This window comes from Nannospalax galili, unplaced genomic scaffold, assembly GCF_000622305.1.
Source record: "Nannospalax galili isolate Female #2095 unplaced genomic scaffold, S.galili_v1.0 scaffold53, whole genome shotgun sequence".
Taxonomy (NCBI): domain Eukaryota; kingdom Metazoa; phylum Chordata; class Mammalia; order Rodentia; family Spalacidae; genus Nannospalax; species Nannospalax galili.
Window position 1 is genome coordinate 681,221 of NW_008332852.1, and position 21,860 is coordinate 703,080.

Genomic DNA, 21,860 nt, shown 5'->3' on the forward strand with positions numbered 1-21,860 from the left:
CCAAGGGATCCCACATCCTGTTCTCACCTTCATGGGTACACAGGTGCACCTACCTACATGCAGGCAATACACTCATACACATAAAATAAAAACAGTAAATAAAATATTAAGAAATTAATCTATCTACTTTAGTCCATTTTTATATACATAAAGGGACTTGGTCAGTATCAATACTGGCAAGAAAACAACTTCTTCATCTGACTAAGATCAATTTGGCAATATTCATGCCTATATTCTAATACAGTTATCTTCTAAGAAAGTAAAATTTTGAAAATTTGAAGGTAGATTATTATTTGAGATAAAGTAAGTCTATGGAGATGGTATTAAATCTTTAGTGGACAGTCAGACTATTAAAAATGTTTTGTTCTAGCTTCTCCAGTCCACACTTTAATTTCAAATTTTAAAGCATTAATAATCATATTTGAAAACAATGTTAGAGAAAAAAATTTAAAAGATATACCAAAAAGAACTTAATTATAATATACCTCTTGACATGAAAGTAAATAATATTTACATAATAATCTAAACTGAGAACTTCAGGGAGAACTGTGCTGTGTGGTGTGATGCTGGCCTAGCATGCAAAAGACCCTGCATGTGAGCCCCAACACAGTGAAATAAACAACAAAACAAATAAAAAATACACAAATAAATAAAAGTATTGAACACAAACAAGGTAGAATGTTTACACTGGCTTAACTATTTCAAAAGCAGATGATTATACATAAAAAGAAAACAAAAATCTCAGGCTGGAGAGATGGCTCAGTAGTTAAAAGCAGTGGCTGCTCTTGAAGAGGACCTGGGTTCGGTTTCCAGCACCCACATGGTGGCTAACAATGGTCTGTAACTACAGTTCCAGGGTATCCAATGTGCACTTCTGTCCTCCATGGGCACTGCACAACATGGGTACACTTACTCATATGCCACCACAACATAAATAAATCAAAAATATATTTTTTAAAAAAGAAAACTAAATCTCACTAATTACAATGACATGTGCAGATTATTTATATATTTTCAGTCTCAAACAATAATATAAATATAGTTTGGTTATATCAAAAATATACATTCGAGCAGGAACAGCGAGAGAGGCTTTGGAATAAATGATCTTACAGAGTGGTAAGTGCTAAAAGGCCCAATATATCAGTTTGCTGTGTTTACTCAGTCTTCTGGTGTTACTTAGTTTGAGGACTTCATTCACTGTTTTGCAAAAATCACTTCATATTTAAAAGGAGTAAGAACAAAGTACTCTCACAGTCAGAGGGTCCAAGGCTCCTGTTGCTTTAGTTACTTCCGTTACCTCAGTGCACTCAGTGAGGCAAGTGCGTGCCCCTAAATACTCTATCATCTGCCTTCCCAGATTCCCATATTCTCTACCTCAGAGAAGAGCAAAATGAGATCCCGAGAGCTCACACAAACTGCCACAAGCCCTAGAGTAGGCATTCGTAGGACTCATGTATTTGGCACTGTGCCTGGAACATGGTAATTGTGAGAAAATGCTTATGATTGGTGGAAGCCATTTCCAGCCCTGGCCAGTGATGCTCCTTTGGGATATGACTGTCTGACATGGATGGCTGTGCATGGAGCAGGAGGAAGGACGTGGCAGGGCATGCTCTCAGACTCTGCTGATGCTCTGCTTTGGTGCAGCTGAAACTGTTTTTGTTTTGTTTTGTTTTTAATTATTTAATAACCACATAATTAGAAGAAGCATTTCATTACAACAACATTGGCATATTCAATAACATTTTCCATAACTAAGCTTCATCTGTTTCAAAATTGGCTGTAAATTTTTAGGTTCATAGTTGAATTAATACAATTATACAATATTGTACTCAGTATAAACCTTAAAAGACATAAAATTGAATTAGGTTTTAATCTTTAAAAAAGCTCTCCATTTCATTTTAAATATAGTTTCATACAGAAAAACTCATTTTTACTGCGACTAACACTTAGATGTTTGCACATGCGTCTCTAATCTCTATATATCTGATTATTGCTAGTCACAGTCCATTACTCTCTGAGATCTTTGGCACCTGTGCATGGACTTAAAGTCATCAGGTAGATTTCAATGGTAATGTTTTTCACCTCTACTAATTAACATGAAACAAATTTTTATGCTTCTTCCTCAAATATAATTTATTTTTTATTGATTGATTTTTTGTGTGTGTATTTCATATAGAACATCCCAAAAAATCTTATTCATCTATATACCCACATCCCAAGTGGCACCCTCCCATAGCGCCCCTCCCCACTGGAGCCCATACACTCTGTCAATCCTGTTACTGTCCACTGTGTTGTCAGCGCCCCCAACCTTTACCTAGTGCTAGTCCATCTGCTGAGTCTAGTCAGCCTATCTAGATTTCCTTATTTTGGGAAGATAAGATCTTCCTCATCTAGCAACAAGCACTTGCCAATATTCCTTTAGATAAGATTGGGGTCTGCTATTCATTTTCCCAGTTCTGTGCTGGGTTGCTGTCTGGGACTCTCTTGGGCCACCCTGGCCAACAACTCAAAGGAGGGTATCTTCTGTCTGGCATTGTTTCTTGTTATGTAGCCTTTAGCTATACACAGGGACTCTTAAAGAATTGTATTGATCCCTGTAATCCTTGGTTATACTTACCTTTTGTGTGTTTAACACTATGCAGTTGGCCCAGAAAAACCTATTTATTTTTCCTCTTAAGGTCATTTGAGGATCTGTTCCTCAGGGATCACATGGGCTTGGGAGGAGCCCTTGGCTCCCTTTTTTTTTTTATTTAACAGCTCCATCTATGTGAGGATAAGTCAAAGGTCCTACTTGACCATGGCTGGCTTCAGTTGGAAGCATGGAGGAAATATGTTCTGTGTTGACTATCCTCTTTATAGACTGGACACTGGTTCAAGTCCATCTGGTAGGGTCTCCATGTCTTCCTTGATCAAGAGGACAGGTTACTTACCACAGTTACATGACATTTTGAGAGATGCTCTGTAGTCCCCTAGAACTTAGTCAACCTTGGACGGCAAGGAGCAAAAAAGTGTCCTTAAAGTCCCTCTGACAAAATTAATTTAAGCCTCAAAGTATGGCTATTAAACATCCAAGAAAGTTAGTTCCACCAATCATGTACTTTTAATTACCATGTGCTATGTAGATAAAGTTTGGGCAAAGACCAAAGGGTCTCAGATAAACCTTAACTAGACATGTATTATGTTCCTTGAGTTAGTTGTATGTATAATCTGTCAGTAAGTTGTTGGATTAATATGGCTCCCTCGGTTTTTTTTTTTAAACTAGCTAGGCCTTATTTATCTCTCACATTATCTAACCCTTCCACCATGATTTCCACATTTAAAGTGCCCCCATTCTTCCCATTTCTCCCTTCTATGGTCCCACCTCTCTTGAGCTCCTTCTTTCCCTTTATCCCCAGGTTTCCTTGTATAACCTACCTTCCCCATCCCCTTAAAATAACTCCATTTTAATCCATATCTCCCTTATTAACACCTGTTTCCTACTTATCTTCTCTTTCAGATTCTTTCTTTTCCATTACCTCCTTGGTTTCCTTTCATTATCCTGGTTCCTGTAGTTTTGTCTGGATACATACTCACTTATAAGGATCTGGTGCTAGGATCCACATATGAGGGAGAACATATGTCACTTATTTTTATGAGTCTGTTAGTTCACGTAGTATAACAGTTTCTAGTTCCATCCACTTACCTGCAAATTTCATGATTTGATCTTTCTTACTGCTGAGTAAAACTCCATCTTATAAATGAACCACATTTTCATTATCCACTCATCAACTGAGGGACACTTAGGTTGCTTCCATCTCTTAGCTATTGTGAAAAGAACAGCAACAAACATGGATGTACAAGTGTCTCTGCAGTAGGATGAGTTCTTTGGGTATATGCCAAGGAGTGGTATAACTGGGTCATATGGTTGGTTCATTTTTAGTTTTTTAAAAGTTCTCCACATTGCTTTCCATAGGGGTTGCACAAGTTTGCAATCCTACGAGCAGTGAATGAGTGTTCCCCTTTCCCCACAACCTCTCCAACATTTGGTATCATTTGTTCTCTTGATCTTAGCCAGTCTGACTGGGGTAAGATGAAATCTTAAAGTGGTTTTAATTTGCATTTCCCTAATTACTAATGATGTTGAAGACCTTTTAAAACTCTTCTTAGCCATCTTTACATCTTCTTTTGAGAACTCTCTGTTCAGTTCCTTAGGCCATCTTTTAATTGGGTTACTTCCTTTCTAGATTCTTTGTTTTTTTGAGTTTGTTATATATTCTGGATGATAAATCTCTGTCAGATGTGTTGCTGGTGAAGATTTTCTCCTATTCAATGGGTTTTCTCTTCACTTCCTTGGTTGTGTCTTTTGATGTATAGAAGCTTTTTAGTTTAATGAGGTCCCATTTGTTGATTCTTGACTTTGTTTCCTGAGCAATTGATGTCCGGTTTAGAAAATGCTTTCCTACACCTATAGCTTGTAGGTTATTGCCAATGTTTTCTTCTAACAGTTTCAGAGTTTCAGACTTCACATTGAGGTTTTTGATCCATTTGGAGTTGACTTTTGTGCAAGGTGAAAGACAGGGGTTTAGTTTTATTCTTCTACAGCTGGAGATCCAGTTTTGTCAGCACCATTTGCTGAACATGCTGTCTTTCCTCCAGTGAATGTTCTTGGCCCCTTTGTCAAATATCAGGTGGCTCAAATTACATGTACTCATATTTGGGATTCAGTTTTGTTGCACTGATCTATGGTTCTATTTTTGTTCCAGTACCTTGTTGTTTTTATGACTATAGCTCTGTAATACAGTTTAAAATCTGGTATAGTAATCTCCCCAGCATCCCTCTTGGTGCTCTGTGTTGTTTTGGCTATCTGAGGTCCTTTGTGCTTCCATATGAATCTTAGGAAGTTTTTTCCAATTCTGTGAAGAATGTCATTGGGATTTTGATTGGCATTGCATTGAATCTATAAATGGCTTTTGGTAGGATGGTCATTTTCAAAATATTAATTCATCTAATCCATGAGCATGGGAGGTCCTTCCATCTTCTTATGTCTTCTTCAATCTCTTTCTTTAAAGATTTAAATTTTTTATTGTAGAGGTCTTTAATGTCTTTGGTCAGGTTCATTCTGAGATTTTTTTTTTTTTTTTTTGCAGCTATTGTTAAAGGGAGTTTCCATTTGCTTGTTCTCTGATCAATTGTTATTGTTATATAGAAAGGCTACAGACTTTTGTAGATTAATTTTGTAACCTGCCACTTTACTGAAAGTGTTAACCATTTCTAGGAGTCCTCTGGTGGAATTTTTGACATCTCCTATATATAATATCATATCATCTGCAAAAAGCTGCAAAAAGGGATAACTTGATCTCTTCTTTTCCTATCATTACTCCTTTAATTTCCTTCTCTTGTCTTATTGTGCTTGAAAGAGTTTCAAGCACTATGTTAAAAGGCCAGGTGTGGTGGCACATGCCTTTAATCTTAGCACTCAGGAAACAGAGGCAGGCTAATCTCTGTGAGTTCAAACCACCCTGGTCTACTTAGTGAGTTCCAGGACAGCTGGGGCTACAAGGGATACCCTGTCTCAAAAAGATCAAAAAGAAACAAAAAAAAAAAAGAGTGGAGATAGTAGACAGCCTTGTCTAGTTCCTGATTTCAATGGGAATGCTTCCAGTTTCTCTCAATTTAGGATGATGTTGGCTGTGGGTTTGTTATATATGGCTTTAATTATGTTGAGGTATGTTCCCTCCAGTCCAATTCCCTCTAGGACTTTGAACATAAATGCATGTTGAATTTTGTCAAAGGCCTTCTCTGCATCTATTGAGATGACCATGTGGTTCTTGTCTTTGAGTCCATTTATATGATTTATGATGTTTTTTGACTTATGTATATTGATCTATCCCTGCATAAAGCCAACCTGATCATGGTAGATGATCTTTTTGATGTGTGTTTGTATGTGGTTTGCAATTATTTTGTTGAGAATTTTTGCATCAATGTTCATTAAAGATATAGGTCTATAGTTTTCTTTTTTGATTATATCATTACCTGACTTTGGTATTAGAGTGATGCTGGCTTCATAGAAGAAATTTGGAAGTTCTCCCTCCACTTCTATCTTTTTGAATAAGTTAAGTAGTATCGGATATAGATCCTCTTTAAGTGTCTGGTAGAATTCTCCTATAAATCCATCTGGTCCTGAGTGTTTTTAGTTGGGAGATTTTATATTACTGTTTTAATTTCCTTATATGTCTTGGTTGTTTAAGTTATTGATCTCTTCTTGGTTTAGTTTTGTGGTTCCCATACTTTTAGATACCCGGCCATTTCTTTTAGGTTTTCAAATTTAGTAGTGTATAGGTGTTTTACAGTATTCCTTTATAACGTTCAGGATCTTTTTGGTATCTGTTGTGATGTTTCCCCTTTCATCTCTGATTTTGTTGATTTGGAGGATCTCTTTCTTTCTTTTGGTTAACTGGGCTAAGGGCCTGTCAATCTTGTTTATCTTTTCAAGGAACCAGCTCTTGGATTCATTGATTCTTTGTGTTATTTTCTATATTTCTATTTCATTAATTTCTACTCTGATTTTTGCTATTTCTTCTTGTCTTCTGGGTTTGGGTTTCATTTGTTGTTGTTTTCAAGTGTCTTAAGTTGCAATGGTTAAGCCATTTATTTGTGTTCTTTCTGGTTTTTAAATGTAGGCCCTTAGAGCTATAAACTTCTCTAAAGACTGCTTTCAGTGTGTCCTAAGGGTTTTGTTGTGTTGTATTGTCCTTTTCATTTAGTTCCAAGAATACTCTTATTTCTTTCTTAATTTCTCCTTTGACCTATTCATCATTCAGAAGTTTGTTGTTTAATTTCCATGTGTGTTACTAAGGTTTCTTCTGGTGTTGATTTTAAGTTTTATTGCATTGTGGTCGGATAGTATGCATGGAATTATTTCAATCTTTTTGCATTTGTTGAGGCTTGTTTTATGCCCCAGTATATGGTTGATTTTGGAGAATGTTCCATGGGCCACAGAATCGAAAGTATATTCTTTGGTGCTTGGGTGAATATTCAATAGATGTCTGTTAGGCCCTTTGATGGATGGTATTGTTTAATTCAAATGTCTCTCTATTAATTCTCTGTCCTGTTGACCTATTAATGGAGACAATGGGGTATTGAAGTCCCCAGTATTAATGAATTGGGGTTAATCTGTGTCTTAAAGTCATGTAGTATTGTTTTTATGAAGTTGGGTGCACCAGAGTTTGGTGAATATATGTTCATGATTGTAATATCTTCTTGGTCAATTGTTCATTTGATCAGAATGAAGTGGCCCTCTTTATCTCATCTGATTAGTTTTAGATTGAAGTATATTTTGTCAGATATTAGAATTGCAATGCCTGCTTTTATCTTAGTACCATTCACTTGGTATATTTTTTTCCATCATTCCACCTTAAGGTAGTGCCTGTCCTTGAGTGTGAGACGAGTTTCTTGCAGACAACAAAAAGATGGGTTTTGTTTCTTAATCCATTCAACTAGTCTTTGTCTTTTGGCTGGGGAGCTCAGTCCATTGATATTTAAAGTTAGTAGTGAAAGATGTGTATTGATTCCTGTCGTTTTTATTTGTGTTCACATTCTTGTTGTAGCTGTGTCTTTCCATACTTATACCTTCATTAAGTTACCTTCATTAAATTTCCATACTTATACCTTCTTTCTGTTACCCCTTGGGTATAGTTGTTCCTTTCTTCAGCTCTTTGTATTATTTCAAGAAATCTCTGAAGGGCTGATTTTGTGGACTTGAATTCTTTCAGCCTATTTATGTCACAGAAGATTTTTCTTTCCCCTTTGGCTATAATAGACATTCTGGCTGGATAAAGTAATCTGGGTTGGCATCTGTGGTCATTTAGAACTGGCAATACTTTGGTCCAGGCTCTTCTGGATTTCATAGCTTGCACTGAAAAGTCAGCTGTAATTCTGATGGGTTTTCCTTTACATGTGACTTGTTTTTCTTTTGCAGCTTTTGGTATTCTTTCTTTGTTCTGTATATTTAGTGATTTTACTATGATATACCATGGAGAGTTTCTTTTCTGGTCCTATTTGGCATTCTATATGCTTCTTGTATTTGTATGGGCATGTCTTTGTTTTGTTTTGGGAAATTTTCTTCTACAGTCCTGTAGAGGATCTGGTCCATACCATTATCCTGAGATTCTTCTCCTTCCTGTATGCCTATGATTTGCAAGTTTGCTCTTTTTATGGTGTCACACAATTCCTGCATATTCCGTTCTTGTGTTTTCTTAAATTTTTCATAATCTTTGCTTGAGTGGTCTAGTTCATCCACTTTATCTTCCAGTCTTGATATTCTGTTTTCCATTTCAGTCATCCTATTTGTGAGGCTTTCTCCTGTTGTTTCTAATTGGCTTACTGAGTGTTTCACTTCCTTCTTCATTTCAGCCTGAGTATCCTTCAATATTTCTAACTCTTCTGAATTCATTTAGAAGTTTATCCTTATCTTCTTTCAGTTCTTTAATTTCTTTGTTTGTGTGTGCTTTAAATTCACTGAATTCTTTTATCATGTTTATAATTGTTCTTTTTGAATTCCATGTCCTGTGTTATCTCTAGAGGGTTCTCATCCTACTCCTTTACAGGACTGTTTGTACTTGGTGGGGATATATTATTTGGGTTTTTCATGTTATTATTTTTTCCTCTGTGACTTTGACAGGTGGATTTCCTTTGTGGTTTCTGATTTTTGTGTGAGACTCAAACCTTCCTTTTTTGAGTTTAGGTCTGTTTCTGTTTGTAAATTGTATGTGCCTTTGTGGTTTACTTGGTGGGCATGAAAAGCTGGTTGTTTAGGCTTCAGCTTCTCTCTTTTGATTTTATATTGGAGGGGCCAAATTGTTTTCATCTTGCTGCCCAGGCCTTCCTACAGAGGCCCAAGTCGGATGAGGATCAGATGCTCTCAGGCTTTCTCCTAAGGTCTGAATCCCTCCAGGAAAGAATCTGGCCTCTGGAATTTGGGGGCTGGGCTGACTTGGGACCAGGGCTCAGGAAAGATGCTGGCCCCAGTAAGTTGGTGGCTGTGCTGCCCAGGGAAGCAAATGGAGTCGGGGACGGGAAGAGTCCCAAGGGTGCCCAGGGACTACAGGGAGGAATTGGGTTGGTCTGAATGCAAAGGATCAGGAAGCAGTAAGGAGTCTGGTTCAAGAGGCCAGTCCAGAGGTCTGGGGGTGCCAAGACAAGAAATGGGCCAGTGCCCAGGCTAGGAGGAGAGATGGGGTGGGGGAGCTGGGAGTGAATGAGATTGGGGGAGTCAAGGCACAGTAGGTGCCACCGAAATTACCCACAAAAGATGCTGACCCCAGGAACTGAAACTGTATTTTCACCCAACTCATTCTTGGAACATTTTCTTCTGTCTTCTGTATGAAGATGTGATGAGAAAGGGAGATCTAGCCACCAAGGGTGTGTGGGGAGAGGGATTCAAGGCTTGCTGGGTGTAACTGCAGAGAGAGGACAGAAAGGAAGATATGCCTCCTGCTATTGGACATTTTTTTCCTGCAAAATGTAGCTAAAGATTATAAATTTGATCCTCTTCTTGTTCTCTAAATATTATAGCTGTAAGACTTAGATATGATTTTCTTCTTATTATCAAAGATTTTGCTTCCTCCTCGGTCATTTTATAATTCAAACTGTACCACAAGCATTCTTTCTTCATTGTTGCTGTTGTTGTTTATAGACAGGGTCTCCCTGTAGTTTCAGCTGGCCTGGAATTCATTATGTAGACCAGGCTGGCCTCGACCTCACAGAGATCTGCCTGCCTCTGCCTCCTTAGCGCAGGGACTAAAGTTGGGTACCACCATTCCCTGCTCCTTCTTATATGTCATTTGAGGCTTCACATAGTTTTTCATTTCAAACCAACATTGACATGCCCACCTTTCTTCCTTGCTATCCTGTGTCTTCCATCTCAAAATCTGTGCTTCTTCATTATTTACAACTTTTCCTGGTTCTATTGTCAAGGCTACAAAAGGTTTAACTTTGGCTCAAGAAGTTCTGAAAACTACTAAATAACTAATCAGTATAAGAATGAGTTAATTAAGAGGAAACCAGAGTCAAACAATTGGGAAAAAATTAGAACAATCTGTGTCTATACATTCTATTTTTGTCTTTTATATGCATTTTTATTTTCTAGTACAAAGAGTAAAGGATCAAAATTATCTCTTTAGAATTTGAAAATATCAGCAAAAATATTTTTCAGTTTTTTCTCCCTACTGAATAATGGGCAGGATTATTCAGCCAGTCCTTGCTGTGAGAATGCAGAAAATAGTATAAACCGGAGATGCCCTTTAAAGTAATTGTTTTTTTACAGTGTACATGAATACCTTGTTTGTCAGAGCTTTTGAATACTTTGTTATTTTAAAAACTCAAATTTAATCAAAAACATAAAAAATTAAAAAATAAAAAGACAAGAAGGTAAGAAATGAATTTTTTACAGTTCTAATTCCTTAACTGATGAAGACCTCCGAGTTCTTATCAAAAGAATAACCCTTTGACTGGATTTATTTCAAAAAGAAAGCTTTTGATAACCCACTCAAAGACTTCATTTTAGACTAGCAGTGAAAACAGCAGTCTTAAAGGAAAGAGGAATTGTGATTGACAGAGGAGAAAATTCAATTACTTGGAAAGTATATTTTGAGAAAACAGAATTGAAAATAATAATATATTGGTGACCCAAATGGACAAACATATTGACGCTTTAGAACCATGCTTTGCTGGACTGTTTTATGATTTGTTTTCTGTAATATTAGGCCTTTTGCTTGGAACTTGAAATCAAGCATCCTAAACAAGATGATGTGATTGTATTACTATAATCTATACTATAGTCACGCTTATTTTTAGAGTATGACAGTGGCTTAATTGGGCTGCCTATGAAAGCCTCTATATACATTGGAATATACCATTAATTAGTGTGTTCAGTAGTCTTCCACATCCAGAGCATTGGTAACTTGGAAGCCTCTGTCTTCCTTTCTCTTTGCGTACTTTCCATACGAAAGTCAATGGAGGTCAGGATGATGCTTCTCCAGTTGCTTCTAACCAGCACAGCTCCTCTAACAGCCAAGGCCAGCCACTGAGATGGGCAGATATAGCTATATCAAAGCACCTAGCTTTCTATTCTGAGGAATATATTCTCCCCTGACCTGTCCACCCTGGGTACCAAGAGTGATGAAAATGGCAAGCCTGTGTTGTCAAGTAACACGAAGGTGACAAATGACACTCTTCCCCAGTGCTAAATACTGTGTTCTAAATAAAAGAACAGAAATATACGCACAAAGTAAAATCTGAAATGGTACGACCATATAAATTTATATGGTACAACCATATAAATCAAGAAGTTTCAGTTCCCTCTCTCTGAAGCCACCAATACTGACTCATGTATTCCTAGATCCCACGGTAAGTGCAGTCAAGGGTCTCAGGTATGTTCTCCTACTAGTTACCAATCACTGCCCTGTAAAATGTACATCAGCACATGTATGATGTACCTTACTTATTGATGGAAAAGCCTCATCAATCATTTTATAAACATACCTACTCATGTAATTGTTTATAAAAATTGAATCCTATATACAAACATGCTATATTAATATAAAGAATACTCTTAACTAATTACTTAACACTGTTTTGTTTGCAAATACTTAATGTATATCCCAGATGATATATATTAATGTGCTTTTTAATTTTTGCAATAGGGTCATGCTGTATATTTTAGACCCACCTCAAATTTGCAATTCTCATACCTCAGCCTCTCAAACTCTGGGAATACTGGGATTCTAGGTTTGTGCACCACACTTTTATATCATTGGGTGAGTTTCTGACTCAGTAGTAGACCACTTGCTTAGCATGTTCAAGACCTTGAGTTCAATCTCCAGTACAGAAAAAAAAATTGTCAGACTAAATGCATGTCTTTTTAAAATTCTAAATTTATTGAATTGCCATTTCAAAAGCAGCATCAATTTGAGCTTCTGACACTTTTGTGAATGCTTGATATCAGAACTTAACTTTTCCCAATCTGATAAATGAATATGACACTGTAGCTCTCTTTTCCATTATAGTTCTTTAACATGATAACCTTGAGAAATTTATTTAAATATTACAGTTCTTTTTGTATATTTCATTGTGATCTTCTCCTTGTGTTTTTTTTAATTATCCTCAAATATATGAAACCCTCGACATATTAGTTTATCAGTTTTGCATATGGGCAATCCTCATGGGACTCTCTTCTGATGTCTGAAATGTGACAGCAAAGGGGAAAGAAAAGGAATCATGAAGATGATAAAAAGCAAGGAAAGTGGATCTCTATGAATTCCAGGCCAGCCGAGGCTACAGGGAGACCCTATCTCAAAAATCACTGCCTGTCAATGTTGGCTCTTGAAATCCTGATGTGAGGAAGAAGGAAAGCAATCCACCAGAGCTGACAGATACTGCATATGGTATACAGCACAGACTCAGTGACAGCTACCATCCCTGTGACCTAAATGTTGGTCATCCCTGTCCAAGAGGACTAGCACACCATCTTTTTCCAATGCACATCATTACTTGGAGACTCTACCTTATATTTACATTTTACATTCCATGGAGCTAACTAAGGAATTAGCATGCATCTCTCAAAAGAAACATGTATCACAGGATAAATAACTATCAAAAACATATTCAAGAATGCTGGAGAGATGGCTCAATGGGTAAAGAAAAGTATGAAGACTAGTGTTTATGTGGAGACCAGGCTCCATGTAAACGCTAGGCATGGTAGCAGGCCTATAACCCAAATATTGGGGTAGAGAGAAGAGATTCTTGGGGCTTGCTGATCAGTCAGTCTAACCAAAATGGTGAGCTTCCGTTTCAATGAGAGACTGTGGCTCAAAAATTAAAGTGGATGGTAACAGAGGAAGACACCCAAGGTTGACCTCTGGCTTGTACAGGTATGCACATACACACACAGGTGCATATACAGATGCACATATAAATGCACACATATTCATGCATACATTCATACACCATACACATTTTGCATATGTGTAGTTTTACCAAGAAGTAGTTCACTTTATCCAGTGAGGAGAAGCATAGGATTTTACATATTTTGTTTTTCCAATTCCACTGTTCACTAATCAATGATGAAAGAAAAAGAGTATGGATAATTAATGCCTTTCAATCTTAAGATATACTTACAGTTTATTGGACCTCAGTAAGATTTCTAGGCTTACCTTTTTCTCTCAATGAATTGAGCCTTTACTTTCTTTCCCCTCAGTGATTTCATGGTTCTTAGTACAGTTACACTCTAAACTACAGAGTTATTATTACAGTGTAAACTAACTTAAAGCTTAGAAAATGTTAATAAAAATAACAAGCGAGGGGCTAGAGAGATGGCCCAGCAGTTAAGAGCACTGACTGCTCTTGCAGAGGACCGGGGTTTGATTCCCAGCACCCACGTGGTGGCAAACAATCACCTGTAACTCTAGTTCCAGTTGATCTGATGCCCTCTCTGACTTCCATGAGCATTGCACAACACAGGTGCACTTATATACATGCAGGAAATACACTCCTATACATAAAATAAAAACAAATAAAATATAAAAAGGAGATATTGAAATAGGATATTCTTATCAACAATTACATATGAGATTTTGAAAAGCTAACCCAATGATACATTTTGATAATGATTTTTAAATAACAAAAATCAGTGGGCAGGATATCAAAAATCCATTTTTAAAAAAACTCAATAGAAGGCTAATTCTTTGACCTTTCTAAACCATAGGAAACCATCAGATAAAGACCAAATACCAAGAAGAAAATGTAATGGTTAAACATTTTGAAGAATCTAATGACAATAAATACATAGATTTTATGCAGAGTTATGTGACTTGGTGGATGACAATAAATGCTTACATCAATGTTCTTGATTTCTGTTAATTCAATGTTAAAATGAATTGAAATTGAATGACCAAGAAACAAATTATTTTGTCCCTCTTTTGACTTATATTCACAGAAAATCACAACCAACTAAACGGCTTGACAGCCAGGTTAGAAAGTGCTGATGTTAGAAATGGTGACCTCCTTCAAGCTCTGAATGACACTTTGGGAAAGTTATCAGCCATTCCAAATGGTAAGCATCCCAGCCCCTGCACACTGTGTCCGCTGATCTGTACTTTTGAAGCACTTTGTTGACTCCTACCAGTTTTCTAACATTGCACTTGTACTGTTGTCAAAAAATAGACACTGGTGTCTTACTTGTGAATTATTCTTTTGAGAATGAGTAACTAAACCACATTTAACATTACGATGGTACTTTACTCTTTGTTGCCTTAGCCGGCACACATAGACTATGTTATAAAAAGGAAGATATAGACATCATATTATTATACTTTCTTCCATGTTTCAGTCTGAGAAATCTTGCATTAGTGGGAAAGAGTAAAAGCACACACATACTCTTTCAGTACTGGTATAGTATCACACAGTCACACTTTACATGAGAGCCCCTTCAGCAACAGACAAGAACCTATTGCCTGCCAATTCTTGGCAAAATTGAACTCCTTAGCTCTTCCAGGTTTCAAAACCATTCATTTCATTATATTGTCAGACCTATTAGAACTACTTAAAATTATTGTTTGATATTAGCTCCTGAAAGTACATATTCTTTTAGGAATATTATTTTTATATTTTACTTGTGGGATGCAGTAATGAAGTTTGTAAATCATAAGTGGTTACTACTCAGTGTGCTATGGTAAGCATATACAATCTCTCATGCTAATTCTCCAAGGCGGATAGCATTATTGTCTTCAGTTTCCAAGTGAGGAACTGAGAAACAGGATAGTAAAGGCAATTACTTAAGTGGCACTTATAAGATCTGAACCTTGCAGTTTATCTTCACAGCCCATAGCCTTAACCACCAAGACAGATATGCTGGCATACATCTTTTTGCTCAATTCTGTGGTTGTGATTCCGTCTCTGTGATTAAATGATGGATAGGAACAACTTAAAGGAAGAAAGATTTACTTTGGCTCATTATTTTAGTGTATGTTCAGCTAACCCCTTGACTATAGCTATGTAGTGAGACAGAATATGACGATGGAGCATGTGTTAGATGAGGCTACTCCTCTCAGGGAAGCCAAAACACAGAGACAGAAGATGCTGGAAATAATAGAAACCCTTCAAATGCATGTCTTCAGTGGCTCACTTCCTCCAGTCAGGCCCCACCTTCTTCTCCATGGTTCCCCCAATAATGCCATCAAATGAGGAATCGATCAGTAGATGAAGGCAGATGAAGGCAGAACTCTCATTGTCCAAACACTTCCCAAGTCCCAGCTCTAGAGATTTCAACACATGAATCTTTAAAAGTCATTTCATGCCGGACGTAGCATATGCCTTTAATCCCAGCACTCGGGAGGTGGAGGCAGGTAGATCTCTGTGAGTTCAAGGCCAGCCTGGTCTACATAGTGAGTTCCAGGACAGCAGGGGCTACAGGGAGACCCTGTCTCAAAAAGACCAAAAAAAAAAAAAAGTCATTTCATATTCAAACCACAAGAGCAACATGTGTTTTGCATACAAATTATGTTCAGAAAATAAGGACGAACATTTATACAACACAGAAAATACTAAAATTTAAATGTTCTTTTTTCCTTCACAGTAAAAAGCTATTGAGTAACTTTTCAAGTTTTCATGGAACCTCTTGAATAGTAAGAACCAGCCAAATTCCCAATGTAAAAATCAAATAGAAATGCAAAAGCATGTGTTCTAATATTCTTTAAAAAGTCTATTCTAAAATTAAAACATTCATTTTCCTTCTATGGAAAGACAGATCAAGCCTGAAAAATGGTTTTGATGCAGCTAAATGACTCATGTGGATAAATACCTCTTTTTAATATGTTCAGCAGCAAATCACAATATGCCCTTGTTCTACAAACTTTTTGAGTATCACTTTCCTGTTTCAAAACCTAATCAGGCATTCATCACAGGGGTCCCTGAGAAAAATTTAATTTAGCTAGAAACTTGCTTCATTTGCTACAATTGAATGAGGCATAGTTCAGCCCTTCCCCTCTGTAAATGTGTCTCTGAGGTCAGCCAGCCACAGCCTTTTTCTGACAAATATGCATGAAAGCATCAACTGCAGACCCTTGTTTTGTTTCTCATCTCCACTTCTGCCAACAGACACAGCTGCTAAGTTACAGGCTGTTAAGGACAAAGCCAGACAAGCCAACGACACAGCGAAAGCTGTACTGGCCCAGATTAAAGACCTGCACCAGAGCCTGGAAGGCCTGAAGCAAAACTACAATAAACTAGCAGACAGTGTGGCCAAAACAAACGCCGTGGTGAAAGATCCATCCAAGAACAGTAAGAGATCCTTTTTCACTGTGATGATGTCATTTATGTCTTCACACCATAAAAGCGTCTTAAGTGCTGGAGCTAGAAAAAGCCCTCATGGTGGTACCCTCTCTCCTAGTGTTGATGTAAGGATTGAGTGTCCTGTACTCTCAGACTCCAAGTGTCCCAGCTTGCCTGGGTGCCTTTTCATTAAATTTTGTCCAATCAAGAAGAGACTAGGAGTTCTCAAAGTCTGCATGTTATTTGGTATAAGGGTGATGAAAACTTTTTAATCCACTGGTGTAATTGAAAATAAACTTATGCTCAGGTGATTATATGCTCACATTTGAAGTTTCAAGGAGCACAGAGGTTAAGGAACAAACTCATTAGCAGGCCTGCTAGAGCAGGACACCAACTTGAAATGCATTAACATTTGAATTTTTTGTGTATTCCTTATTTAGAGTCCAATTACTTAATTCTTGGTAGAAAATAAACCATTTATCTAGTCTGTAAACAAAGTCTTCACATCTTTTACATAGTGCATCAAGTTTTATTGACTTACTAAGAATTTACTAAGTAAAAACTGAAATTAATAAAATGATTTGTATTTAGTTACATATAGTCATTACTTTATGATACCTGTCAAAATATTTCATCATGAATTTTCTAATTTCTCTTTGTTTTACTTCCATATGAAATTACCTGCAGAAATCAGTATGTATATGTTTACTCATATGCTTTTTCATAACTTTAATGCTTCAATGTATGTTGCAAAAGGCTTTGGCTTTGCCTATAACCATGGACATGTACTGCTTTAAGCATTGCGCAGCTGTTCCTTCTACCCTCATAAAAAGAATCTTCCTCCACATAAGTGTATAGATATATTTGATACAAAATATTTTAATGGTGCTATGAAAAACATGGTGAAATATCAGAATCTCAGTCACATAAACATGGAAAACTGACTTTTGCCACAGATTGAGACAAATTACAGTGGCTCTGATAACACAAATTCAGCTACTTGAGCTCAAAGGACTTTCCTATGCTTGTATTAAATAAACTAGATAAAATAGTCTATGTTGTTGCTTTTCCCCTAAAGCTCATTTTCTTTCCCTTCATATAAATAATTATTCTCAACTTCTAATAAATTACATTTGGAGAAGTACATAATAAAATTTGGTCTTAACAATTGAGAAACATTGAAATGCAAAAATATTCTCTCTTGAACATCTCGTAGTTTAAATTTAAAGTCACAAATAGGGACTGGAAAGATGGCTCAGTGGTTCAGAGCACTGGCTGCTCTTGCAGAGAATCCGGATTTGATTCCCAGCACCCACATGCCAGCTAACAACCATCTGTAACTCTAGTTCCAGGGGATCCAATACCGTCTTCTGACCTCGGCAGGCCATGCATGACATGGGTATACTTACATCCATGCAGGCAATACACTCATACACATAAAAATAAATAAATAAAAATTAAAGTCACAAATAAAGCTGAAAAATAACTAGGAAAATAATTATAAAATCAAGCATATCAATATCTGAAGAACAGGATCAATATAATGTAGACCGATTACATAATTAGGCAGACATTGCAATAAGTAATCTTAAGCCATCACTTAATAAATTAGAAAAAATGAAACTGATGTAAAGAAAGAAAAGATGATAAATTGGAATACAGAAGATAATAGAACATATTACTGGCAGTTTTAAACAAGAAAAAAAGCATAAGCCAGCAAACCCCACAGGAGATAGAGCTAGCTAAGGGAGAAAAGTTAACCCTAAAAAGACCACTTAGCAAAGTGCTACACCAATACATGTATAACCTAATACACACAGATAAAAGCATTCTTTTATCAAAATTTATTTTGAGACATTATTTTAAAATCTACTCAGTCAAACAATTAGAGAAGAAAATGAGAAATATTTTCAAACACTGCTATACAAGAAAGCTTCACACTCAACACCACAGAGGTATTTCTCAAACTGCCAAGAAGAAAATTTCCATATGGCTTAAGCTGCTTCAAAAAACAGAGGTAAAGGAAGGAGGGAGAATCCCCAGTTCCACCTGGAAGCATTTGTTAAAGGCTTCTGGGAGATTTAAGAGAACAACAGTGGTTATTTTATTTACCTTAGCCTAAGTAGTCTTTGCTTAGCTCCTTTTTCTCATTGTTGTGAATCTAACTCTAAAACTCAGTTTCCCTCAAATCTAGAGTTATTTGTAGAATATAAAGTAACATTAGAGAGTTAAAGGGAAGAGTAAAGCGGACAAGGATACAAAACAAGAGGTTAACAGTGATACATGCTATGTATACATGACAAGGACTTTCATCCATGCAATCATTTCAGGGAGGAAAAAAAAAAACACTCAGGTCTTGATCCAATAATGTTAACATTCGTTCCACATTTTATAAACACCACTAACACCATTATTTATATGAGATCAAAATAACTACTTCAAAACATAGTTTAAAATGATAGATTATTGGATTGAGAATTGAGCTCAGTGGTAAAATGCTTTGCCCAGCAAGCACTGGGCCCTGGGTTCAGCCTCCAGCATTAAAAAGAATAAACTAAAATAAATGATAATTTATCTTCATGTAAACATATTGGATTCAGCCTAAGGATTAGTTTTCAGCCAAATAGCAGATTATTCATAGTCTAACAGGACAGGTAGCCTTGGACCTTGCAGAGTTCTTCAGGGTCACAATGACAGAAAGCTGAAGAATCCTCAATCAGATAACAAATGACATAGTTTGGATAAGACTGCCAGCATCCTAGCGATAGAATAATTGGGTTTTCACATGTTATATGACCTCCTGTGCAAAGCATATACTAAACATCTATGGATCAGTGATAACTTTCAACTCTTTTGGGGTTGAGAATTTTGAAATTGCCAATATTCAACTTTTTGTGTAACCTACAAAAATAGCAGTTTAATGTGATTCAACCTAATATATAGTGCAGAATGACCAACTATTCAAGATGAAATTGAACTGCAGCTTGAAAGATTTAATTAAAGTGTAACAGAGGCCTTCAGTCTAAGAGTTGTTCAACATTGAAATGTTCTTCGGGCCGCATTTCAATAGCTTCTCTCTTAAAGATATGCAAAGAAAGAGAGTTTTTCAAAAATCAAACCTCTCGCACAAAATTAGCTTTCTTCCAAAGAAAGCTAATTTTGTGCGAGAACTTTGATTTTTAATTTAGTTTGTGCTTGGACAGACCAGGTGATATTTTAAAGATGCTTCCTTTTCATTTTTCTGTGGTTTAAAGTACTATTCCATAAAGGTTAGCTTTAAGGCTGAAGCTTAAAGGTAAGCACTTAATTAAGCTTATCATATTTTCTGTCTTTAATGGTAATTTTCACCTTAATCACAAAGCCAAAGACATTTTCTAACACCTCCTCTGGCCTGCTTGATTCTCAACTAAAATATTCACAGTTTGCCTCACACACCCTTTCGGCTGTCATGGCCTTGCCTTTATCACATGAATAACATGAAATAGCTTAGTAAATTATGTTACCTGCTGTTCTCATTTTTACATCTGTGTGTGTGTGTATGTGTGTCTTTCTCTCTGTCTCTGTGTGTGTATCTGTGTATGTATGTGTGTCTTTCTGTCTGTCTCTGTGTGTGTATCTGTGTATGTCTGGATATGGGTCTTTGTTGCTCTACATGTATTGGTGTGTATCTGTGTGTCTGTGTCTTGTGTCTGTGTGTGTGAATCTGTATGTGCCTCTTGTGTGTGTATCTCTGTGTGTGTGTGTATGTTTGTCTGTATATCTGTTCATGTACTGGTATGTGTCTGAGTGTATCTGTGTGTCCATATGTGTGTCTCTGTGTGCATCTGTATGTGTCTGTGTGTGTATTTGTATGTGTATATACAAACAAATATTAATTTTGCTTTATGCAGTTGCAGATGCAGATGCCACTGTGAAAAATCTAGAACAAGAAGCTGATCGGCTGATAGATAAGATAAAACCCATCAAGGAACTTGAGGATAACTTAAAGAAAAACATCTCTGAGATAAAGGAACTCATAAACCAAGCCCGGAAACAAGCCAATTCTGTAAGCTTTTCTTATTTTCAGAATCAGGAACTGATTATAAATGTTAAGATTAGTCCCAGAGGAATGTCTGCCCCAGCATACCTCCTAAGTTACTTCGTAAACTTGGAGCTATTTTAGGTAGGAAGGAAGAAAAAGTGAGACTCATGCCTTACAAATCTCAAAGCCATTTCCTGAAAAGGATGATCAGTACTTTCTGTTTGAGAGTTAGGAATTCTGATGTATTTTATTATTGTTTTAATAGACTAATACAAATAGCACAAATTAAAAGCTTACTCTCGCATACTACAAGGAATAGATGAGCACTCTACTCTTGAAAAATGTGAAAAAGCCAATGAGTGAGGTTGCAGCCTGAATAAATTAACAAGGTTTTATGGAGAAATAACTAAGAGGAGCCGTTATTTCCATTGTAGTGTATTCTTTTGCCTGAATTTTTTTATAAACCACAAAAGTTACTTTTGTTACCGTATCTAATTTTTTTTTATATATTTTTGGAGTAAGTATAGGAAATATCTGACTTGAACTTTTGCTCTATATTTACCCAATTAGAAACTCCACAAGGATAGACGCAGAACTTTCTAGAAAAAATCCTGCTAATGAGCTAATATTTTTTACATTTGTTTCTATCTTCCTGGTCTTCGTTCTCCTTCCACCATATGGATCCTGGGGATTGAATGCCAATCATCAGCATTGGCACCAACCCCTTTACCAGCCAAGACATCCATAAGCCCTCAACTGGAATATTTAAATGCCAACATGAAATTATATATATATATTTATATATATATAGTCAAACTATGGTGACTTTAAGTATAATTTTTGTAAATTTTTATTTATTATTTTTATTTTATATGTATGCATGTATTACCTGCATGTATGTAAGTGCACTCCTGTCATGCAATGTCCCCAGAGGTCAGAAGAGGCTGTCAGATCCCCTGGGACTGTAGTTACAGACAGTTGTTAGCTACCATGTGGGTGCTGGGATTCAAACCTGGTTCTTCTGCAAGAACAACCAGTGTTCTTAACTGCTGAGCCATCTCTCCAGCCCCTAAGTATAATAATTTTTAATAAAACACTTTTTAATATTGTCAAGTTTCAACTTAAGCTTCCATAAAATATTATTTTTCTTTAAAGCACTTTCAAGCTAGAATGATCAAAAAAATCTCTTTCATGATCAATGAATTAATACTTTTTAATAATGACCAAGATTATATCTGAGTGGTATTATATTTTTCCCTCCATGGGTATACATATATGTGTGCTTGTGTGTATGTAAGACATCTAAACAAGGCCAAGACAATAAAGTTCAAGGTGAATACTGACAAGGACCTTGACTCATTGAAGAAAATTATAGAAAATGACAAATTAGAGAAAAGAATATAATGTAAGCTCTGAGTAAAGGAAGCAGCGATGTGATCTGAGAAGATGCATATCCATCTATAATATGAAAACTATGTAATACGGTTGACAGGTGATCATTATGTAGGCAAAGTACAAGGTGAAATGAAACTCA

At 36.4% G+C, this 21,860-nt stretch overlaps 1 protein-coding gene across 3 annotated transcripts in view; it reads left to right on the forward strand.

Moving 5' to 3' along the window:
* Positions 1 to 21,860, forward strand: part of Lama2 (laminin subunit alpha 2) — a 679,163-nt gene that overhangs the window by 587,654 nt on the left and 69,649 nt on the right. For all 3 annotated transcript variants that reach the window (XM_008827821.3, XM_029560968.1, XM_029560969.1), the window contains 4 exons: positions 13,973 to 14,089; positions 16,132 to 16,314; positions 16,993 to 16,998; positions 20,196 to 20,350. In XM_008827821.3, coding sequence (XP_008826043.1) covers positions 13,973 to 14,089; positions 16,132 to 16,314; positions 16,993 to 16,998; positions 20,196 to 20,350 — 461 coding nt within the window. The remainder of the gene's footprint in view (positions 1 to 13,972; positions 14,090 to 16,131; positions 16,315 to 16,992; positions 16,999 to 20,195; positions 20,351 to 21,860) is intronic.